Source organism: Triticum urartu, chromosome 2, assembly GCF_003073215.2.
Source record: "Triticum urartu cultivar G1812 chromosome 2, Tu2.1, whole genome shotgun sequence".
NCBI classification, from domain to species: domain Eukaryota; kingdom Viridiplantae; phylum Streptophyta; class Magnoliopsida; order Poales; family Poaceae; genus Triticum; species Triticum urartu.
In genome coordinates, this window is record NC_053023.1 from 110,905,354 (window position 1) to 110,914,815 (window position 9,462).

The 9,462-nt window shown below is 43.5% G+C and overlaps 1 protein-coding gene across 1 annotated transcript; it reads left to right on the plus strand.

Annotated features, from left to right (window-relative positions):
* The first annotated feature begins 877 nt into the window (after positions 1-877).
* LOC125541225 (zinc finger BED domain-containing protein RICESLEEPER 4-like) lies at positions 878-3,786 on the plus strand. The gene is made up of 3 exons (XM_048704687.1): positions 878-2,055; positions 2,139-2,321; positions 2,517-3,786. Exons 1-2 carry the CDS (start codon positions 1,412-1,414, stop codon positions 2,233-2,235), a joined length of 741 nt encoding a protein of 246 aa, XP_048560644.1. The 5' UTR covers positions 878-1,411; the 3' UTR covers positions 2,236-2,321; positions 2,517-3,786.
* The last annotated feature ends 5,676 nt before the right edge of the window (positions 3,787-9,462 follow it).

The following is a 9,462-nucleotide window of genomic DNA, read 5'->3' on the forward strand; positions in this document are numbered from 1 at the left end:
CCCTTCTGTCACTGGGTAAGGACATCGCAAGATCAAACCCAAAGCTTAGCACTTCTCCCATGGCAAGAACTACCAATCTAGTTGGCCAAACCAAACGGATAATTCGAAGAGACTTGCAAAGATAACCAATCATACATAAAAGAATCCAGAGAAGATTCAAATATTATTCACAGATAGACTTGATCATAAACCCACAATTCATCGGTCTCAACAAACACACCGCAAAAAGAAGATTACATCGAATAGATCTCCACAAGAGGGGGAGAACTTTGTATTGAGATTCAAAGAGAGAGAAGAAGCCATCTAGCTACTAACTATGGACCCGAAGATCTGAGGTAAACTACTCACACTTCATCGGAGAGGCTATGATGATGTAGAAGCCCTCCGTGATGACGGACCTCTTCCGGTGGAGCTCCGAAACAGGCCCCAAGATGGGATCTCGTGGATACAGAAAGTTGCAACGGTGGAATTAGGTTTTTGGCTCCTGTTTTGATCGTTTGGGGGTACGTGTGTATATATAGGAGGAAGAAGTACGCCGGAGGAGCAACGAGGGGCTCACGAGTCAACCTGGCAATGGTTAACCGTTCCCCGTGTCCCCGCGGGTAATTAATATATCAGGGGACAGGGATATACCAATATTAATATCCATGGGGAAGCATTTGGGTGAAATACCTTACCCAGTGGGTAAATGGGGATGGGGACGGCATGACATTACCCATACCCGATACCCGGCTTACCCGTAACCTATTAACACTACCGCCCATTGGAGTTGTTGGACAGCCCAACTGGCCCAAAAGCCCAATAATTTCTAACCTAAACCTAGCCACACGCCCACACCTCTCCCTCAGTTCTTTCCCTCCTCCACTCCCTAACCTAGCCCACAGCCGCCTCTCTGCTCCCGACCCCAACCCCGAGGCCCGATCCAGAAATCACCACCGCAATCTCCGGCGCTGCCCTGCTCCACCACAACCGCCGGTCGGCTCCTCGCTTCTGCCACCCGGACCCAGCCCACCCCTCCATCTTCTCCTCGGTCCTCCCCAGTAGCATACAACGGCGCCCACACGAGCCTCCGTTTGCCCATCTCCTCCCACGGCCGGACCTGTGCGGGTGGAGGACGGGCTGGTCGTGGGACGGGGAGTGGGAGAGGAGGAGGACGCCCCCCCCCAAACCGAAGCCTCCATCCAGCACGTCCCCGTCCCTCACCGGCAGCGGCAAGCCTCCACCGAGTCCGTCATCGTCCATCACCGGCAAGCATCTTGCAAGTCCATCCTCATCACCATCCGTCGCCGGCCGAAACACAAAGATTGGGTGAGAATCACTACTAAGCTTGCACTAGTTCATTACCTAGGGTTTTATCTAGGAATATAGGCGGGCGTATTAGTTTCTAATTCATAATCTGGTTAACTATAGCATGTCCGGTGGTAGCATGTCCACACCACCAACAGATAGTGGTGGCCAAGATGTAGTTGCATATTCAGGGACAGGAAGTGTACCTCAAATGGATGCAATGGAGGAGGAGGAGGATGACTTCGACGAGTCCGTTGATTACCATGAGTTTGCAGATCTTATTTTTATTTCAGATGAAGAGGAAGATGGTGCTGAAGGGGATGAAGAGGAAGATGATGCTGAAGAGGAGGAAAATGTGGAAGTTGCATCCAAAAGAAAACTCAATTCGGTTGTGTGGGCTGAGTTCAAGAGAGTGAAGGATGCAGTAAAATGGAAGGCTAAGTGTGTTTATTGCAATAAGGAGCTTGGAGGAGCACCAAAGAATGGGACCAAACATCTTCATTACCACTTAGGCATTTGTGTATTGAGAAAGATCAAGACCAAGGGAAATAAAACCCTTAGTCAATCTTCTCTGAGGTTTGGTTCTGCTAGCCAAGGAAAAGCACCCGTGGAGAATTACACATTTGATCAGGCTTGTGCTAGAAAGGAGTTGGCATCCATGATAGTGTTGCATGAGTATCCCTTGTCTATAGTCGATCATGCAGGTTCCCGAAGATTCGTTAGTTCCCTTCAACCATTATTTAAAATGGTGGCAAGAAACACTATTAGGTAGTTTTTTTGCATTGTTTATTTGGTATGCATTGCAATATTGTATTCCTTCACTATCTGACTAGTATATAATTCATTCATAGGAAGGATATTGTGGATGCATACAAAGTTGAAAGGAAGAAGGCTATTGAGTATATGGCTAGAAATAAATCAAGAGTGGCTATTACTACTGATATGTAGACGGCTGACAACCAAAAGAAAGGTTACATGGCAATCACAGGCCATTTCATTGATGATTCTTGGAAGCTTAGGAGTGTTATCGTGAGGTATATGTTGCTGCTTGTTTTCATATGCTGCTGTCTTGTTTACATATGGTGCTCTTTTATTACTATAGTGCATTTTCTTGTGAGTATAAGATGTTGTTTTTCAATATATGTTCTATATGGTGCTCTTTTATTACTTAGTGCATTTTCTTGTGAATATAAGATGTTGTTACTCAATATATACTGCTGGTTATGTAGGTTTATTTATGTTCCTACTGCTCACACCAGAGAGGTTATAGCTGAAGAACTGCACGAAACTTTGATATCCTGGAATCTTGATGAGAAGCTAGCAGCTGTGACGGTTGACAATTGCTGCACTAATGACAAGACAGTTGATCTGTTGGTGTCCAAGATAGGAACAAGTAAGCTCATGCTGAAAGGTACCTTGCTTCACATGCGTTGTTGTGCACATATTTTGAATCTGATTGTCAAAGATGGGCTAGATGCTATGAAACCAGCCATAGAAAAGATTAGAGATAGTGTGGCCTTTTGGACTGCTTCACCAAAAAGAGTAGAAAAGTTTGAAGAAATTGCAAAGTATCAAAAGGTCAAAATTACAAGAAGCTTAACACTTGATTGCAAAACTAGGTGGAATTCAACTTTCACAATGCTTAGTATTGCTCTCCCGTATAGATCTGTTTTCATGAGATTAAAGAAAGTTGACAATATGACAGTCTCCCTAGTGAGGAACAATGGGATTTTGCCATTCATGTTGTGGAGAGGCTCCGGTTGTTCTTTGACATCATCGAACTCTTTTCTGGAACTAATTGTGTAACAGCCAACATATATTTTCCCAAGATTTGTGAGATCAAAATGAACATGAGACAATGGTCAACATGTGGCAATGCTGTGATAGAAGCCATGTCTGCTAGCATGACAGAGAAGTTTAACAAGTATTGGACCGATATTCAAAGTCTAATGGGCATGGCTACAATTCTTGATCCTCGGTACAAAGGTGAAATGTTGCTTGTTTGATTTGCAATGTTGCATGGTGTCAACCCTTCTTCCGTAGAATGTGAGGGGTATGTGGTAGATTGAGTTACCAAGTTATGCCAAGTGTTAGAGGAATACAATCTTGAGGAGGAGGCGGCGGATGAAGCAGGACCTTCTTCCTCTGTTTCTTCAATGCAAGCCCTAGCCCTTATGTCACTCTTTACTGAACGTGTTGCTCAAAAAAGGCCAACTGGTTTTAGGATGAAATCTGAGTTAGACCGCTACTTGGAAGATGAGTTAGTTCCACTTTCCAAAGAAAATTTTAGTGTTTTATATTGGTGGAAAGTGGCTGGAACACGCTATCCCACTTTGCGGATGCTAGCACGTGACATATTTGCAATTCCGGTCAGCACCGTTGCTTCAGAATCAACATTCAGCACAAGTGGTAGAGTTATAAGCGACCATCGTTGTAGTCTTACTCCAGAGACGTTAGAAGCTCTAATGTGCTCACAAGATTGGATAAGAAACAAATATAAAGGTGTGTGTTCTTAACACTTTGGTTCTTATTACAATCATGGTTTTCCTACATTCGTCTTGCCTTCTTTCTTTATATGTTCACTCATACATGCATACTAAATGTTTTCTTGTAGATGGCAATAATGGTAGTGCAACAAGCTTCTGGACTTGTCTCCAAGACAGTCAAGAGGTGAAGTAACTCCTCATTGCTACAATTGGCTAGTGCGCAATTTCTAAGTTTTTAATTTTGTGTGCTCTCTTGTCATGTAGGTGCTGCCCCCACCTGATCTGGAAAGTTGTGCTTGAGTATTCATGAAGAATCAAGATGAAGCTGCCATGTGCCCATGTTAAAGTGTTAAACCATTTGGCTTGCTGCACTTCTTTTGCTCGCAAAGACATTTGTTTAAATTCATGTGTGAACTTTGAATTGTAATGTTCTTCTCCTAAGTTTATGAACTACTATGTACCTTGAGTTTTAAGACTTATCATGTGGCTGAACCTTGAGACCTTGAGGTTTGAGACTTTATTATGTGGCTGAAACTTGACATTTGAGACTTGTTAAGGTGCTGAAATGTTGTTGTTTTAGATGAAATGTTGTTGTTTTAGATGAATACTATTGTTATGTTGAATTGTTGTGTAATTATACTGAAATGCGGCTGTTTCTACTGAAATGCTGCCTGTTTTACTGAAATGCAACTGTTTCTACTGAAATGTTGCCTGTTTTTTGGGCAGAATCATGCTATAATTTTTTTGAAATGCATGTCACTTTACGTTGTGGGTTTCCCCGTGGGGATGAAAAGCCCGATGGGGATGGGGATGGGAAAGTTTCTCTCCCCGCGCACGGGGATGGGGATGGGGATGGCCATGAAGTTGGTGTCACGGGCACGGGTATGGGGGGCAATACCCGCATGGGTATATTCCCCATTGCCAGGCTGACCCACGAGGCAGGGGGCGCGCCCTAGGGGGGCGCCCCCCACCCTCGTGACTGCCTCTTTTGTTCCTTGGAGCAGGGTCCAAGTCTCCTGGATCACGTTCGGTGAGAAAATCACGTTCCCGAAGATTTTATTCCATTTGGACTCTGTTTGATATTCCGTTTATCCGAAACACTGAAATAGGCAAAAAAACAGCAATTCTGGGCTAGGCCTCCGGTTAATAGGTTAGTCCCAAAAATAATATAAAATTGGTAAATAAAGCCCAATATAGTCCAAAACAGTAGATAATATAGCATGGAGCAATCAAAAATTATAGATACGTTGGAGACGTATCACAGTAGCAGATAGAGAGCCGCAAAAGGAAGTATGGACAGGGGAAGTACAACTCTGGAGCTTAGCAGAAGCCTTGTTTTACCCCAAACTCAGGAGGGCATACCCATCATAACCATGGAGTCCACACTCACAATGGAGGAAGCTCACATAACCATAGTGTCCCTAAGAATGGGAATGGGAATGGAGGAAACAACAATCAGAACCGTTCCAACCCAGCAACACCCGCTAAGAAGGATCTAAGTCATGTCACCTGTTACAAGTGCGGGAAGACTGGCCACTACGCCAATGAGTGTTCTGAGTTGAAGAATGGTAACGGGAATGGAAGTTCTAGGAAGAAGCCCAACCCTTTGACAAGAGGACAGGTGAACCACGTTAACATGGAGGAAGTTGAAGAGCAGTCGGATGCAGTTATCGGTAAGTTTTTGATTAAGTCATTTACTGCTACTGTTCTTTTTTAGTCAGGTGCATTGCATTCATACATATCAAGGGGATTTGTGGATAAGTTTAAGTTGCCCACCGTAGCCCTTAAGACACCTATGCTAGTAAGCTCACCCGGAGCAGAGTATATGGCAAGTAGAGGATGTTTTCTGATGCCATTGACCATAGGTAGGCATGTTTTCCCCACAGACCTAATCATTTTGGAGTCACAAGGATTGGATGTGATACTAGGCATGGATTGGTTATTGATGTATGGAGGAAATCTCGATTGCGCAAGTAAGTCAATTCTCCTCACCACCCCAGAGGGTAAACGGATCAAGTACGTGTCTAGGCATGCGCCAAGGGGGACTCAAGTAAATTCACTCTCAGGAGTCATTCAGGAAGAAGTGCCTGTTGTGAAGGATTATCCTGATGTATTTCCAAAGGAATTACCAGGCATGACACCAGATCGAGACATGGAATTTTTGATAGAGCTGTTGCCAGGCATCTGACCAATATCGAAGAGACCATATCGGATGCCCGCAAATGATTTGGAGGAAATTAAGAAGCAGATTAAGGAGTTATTGGAGAAAGGTTATATTCGACCCAGTTAATCACCGTGGGGAGCCCAGTGCTCTTAATTGAGAAGAAGGATGGATCTTTGAGAATGGTTGTTGATTATCGGGCATTGAATGAAGTGACGATCAAGAACAAGTATCCACTACCGATGATCAACGATTTGTTTGACCAGCTACAGGGAGCCAAAGTATTCTTCAAGATCGATCTTCAATCAGGATACCACCAGTTGAAGATCCGAGAATAGGATATACCTAAGATAGCGTTTACCACAAGGTATGGGCTGTATGAGTACACGGTCATGTCATTTGGATTGACTAACGCCTCTGCCTATTTTATGAGTATGATGAATAAGGTGTTCATGGAGTTCTTGGATAAGTTTGTTGTGGTGTTCATTGATGATATATTGGTGTACTTGAAGAATGAAGAGGAACACAAGGAACATTTGCGATTAGTTCTCAAGAAGCTCAGGGAACATCAGTTATATGCTAAGTTCAGCAAATGCTAGTTTTGGTTGAAGGAAGTTGGATTTCTTGGACATGTTATATCAAGAGAAGGTATAGCAATAGACCCTACCAAGGTTCAGTCTGTCACTGAGTGGTTGGCACCCACCTCAATTGGAGAGATCTGCAGTTTTCTTGGACTCGCAGGATACTATAGGAGATTCATTGAGAATTTTTCCAAGATTGCGAAGCCCATGATAGAGTTGTTCAAGAAGGACACCAAGTTCAAATGGACCGAGGAATGTGAGGCCAGTTTTTAGGAGTTGAAGAAACGTTTAGTTACAGCCCCAGTGCTAATTCTTCCGGATATACGCAAGGATTTCCAAGTTTATTGCGACGCTTCTCGCCTAGGACTTGGAGGTGTACTTATGCAAGACAGAAGAGTTGTTTCATATGCCTCACGTCAGCTTCGACCTCATGAGTTCAATTATGCCACGCATGATTTGGAGTTAGCAGCCATAGTACATGTGCTCAAGACCTGGAGACATTTTTTTATTGGAAACCGTAGTGATGTGTATACGGATCACAAGAGTCTGAAGTATATCTTCACGCAGAAGGAGTTGAATCTCAGGCAGAGAAGATGGTTGGAGCTAATAAAGGATTATGATATGAAGCTACATTATCATCCAGGAAAGGCCAATGTCGTAGCAGACGCTTTGAGCCACAAGAGTTATGTCAATACCCTCATAAGCGTAAAGTTAGTTGACGATCTCAAGGAACTTCGTTTGGAAATAGTTCCAAGAGGATTTGCTGCAGCAATGGAGGTTCAGTCTATGTTATTGGGAAGGATTCGAGAAGCTCAGAAAGATGATAAGGAGATTGCTGAGATAAAGGAGAAGATGAGCAAAGGAAAGGCCAAAGGTTTTCGTGAAGATGTGCACAAAACTTTATGGTTTGGGGACCGTGTTTACGTGCCTAATGACTCAAAGATCAGGAAGTTAATACTTCAGGAGGCTCACGACTCGCCATACTCGATTCACCCCGGAAACACCAAGATGTATTTGGATTTGAAGGAACGTTTCTGGTGGACAGGTATGAAGAAGGATATTGCCGAGTATGTAGCAGTATGTGATGTATGTCAGAGAGTTAAGGCAGAACACCAGAAGCCAGCAGTATAACTACAGCCTATGCTGATACCTGAATGGAAGTGGGATAAGCTGGGCATGGATTTCATCACCGGATTACCCAGGAGCTGATCAGGATATGATTCTATCTGGGTAGTAGTAGATCGCTTGACCAAAGTGGCCCACTTTATCCCTATGAAAACCACTTATACAAGTGCGAAGTTGGCCAAGATATATATGACCAGGATCGTATGTCTACATGGAGTTCCGAGGACCATCGTATCAGATAGAGGAACACAATTTACCTCGAAGTTTTGGAATCAGTTGCACCAGACTTTGGGTACTAGGCTAGAGTTCATCACAACCTTTCATGCGCAGACTGATGGACAGACCAAGAGAGTCAATCAGATTTTGTAGGACATGTTGAGAGCTTGTGCACTAGATTATGGATCTAGTTGCGATGATAATTTGCCTTACGCAGAGTTCTCATACAACAACAGTTATCAGGCTAGTTTGAAGATGCCCCTTTCGAAGCTTTGTATGGAAGAAGGTGCAGGACACCATTGATGTGGGATGAAGTTGGAGACCGTCAGTTATTCAGACCAGATTTAATCAAGGAGTCTGAAGAGAAGGTTAAGTTGATTCGTGATAGACTGAAGGTAGCTCAGTCTAGGCAGAAGAGTTATGCGGATACCAAACGACAAGAGGTAGTCTACAAAGTCGGAGACAAAGTGTATCTTCATGTGTCACCACTTCGAGAAGTTAAACGATTTGGAGTTAAAGGAAAATTAGCCCCAAGGTTTGTAGGACCATATCAAGTTTTGGAACGTATGGGAGAAGTGGCCTACAAGTTGGAGTTACCTGAAGGACTATCAGGATTTCATGATGTGTTTCATGTTTCCCAGTTGAAGAAGTGCCATGCAGAGATGGCCGATATTCCTCTCAGAGATACAGTGCCCTTGGAAGCAATTCAGTTAGAGAGTGACCTAAGTTACGAGGAAAAACCGGTCAAGATTCTCGAGTTTGCCAGCCGAGTTACACGCAACAAGGTTATCAAGTTTTGCAAAGTTCAGTGGAGCCACCATACCGAGGAGGAAGCCACCTGGGAATGAGATGAAGACCTACAGAAAGACCATCCACACCTATTCTCTAGCCAACCCAAATCTCGAGGGCGAGATTCATCTTAAGGGGGTAGGTTTGTAACATCCCAATTTTCAATTTGGATGTTATATATAGATCATCATATGCATATCATATTTTCATTTGCATTTGGTTGTGATCCTAGAAATCTTAAGCAACTCAAGGACCTAAGGAGAGAGTTGGAGGTTTCACTAAATTTTCATATTTGAATTTATTTCAAATTTGAAGAAAGGATCTATTTGATTTTAGTATTTTTCTCTCCAATTATTTCCAATAACAAAAATAAATGAGAGAGGATAAAATGACTTCTTCAAACAAAAAAGAAATATTGGACGAGAAATTTTAAAATCAATTTCTCATTTTATTTGCTATTTTATTTGAATTAGAGAAAAACTTGCATTTTAGTCCAGAAAAATGTTCATCTTGTCCTAAATATTAGGTTTGGACGGTGATAATTGTTTCTGGAATTTTTTTAGATTATTTATTATATTTTATTAGGATTTTTCTTCCGCGACGAAATTGATTTGTATAAAAAGATCTTCCTGGGCCGGCCGAGCCGCAGCCGGACCACGGCCCAGCGCGCCGCCGCCTTCCTCCGGCTCGGGACCGGAGTCCCGAGTTCGCCCGCGGCCGCCGCCGTGTCCGACCAGGACACGGGACCCCGCCCCCTCCCGCAAGCCACCCCGCCGCCGTCTTGCCCCTCCTTTAAATAACAACACCCCCCCTTGGA

Coding starts and splice junctions, on each gene's coding strand:
- LOC125541225 (XM_048704687.1), top strand. CDS start 1,412: ATGTCCGGTGGTAGCATGTCCACACCACCAACAGATAGTGGTGGCCAA. Junction 2,056..2,138: donor GTGGCAAGAAACACTATTAG/GTAGTTTTTTTG, acceptor ATTCATTCATAG/GAAGGATATTGTGGATGCAT.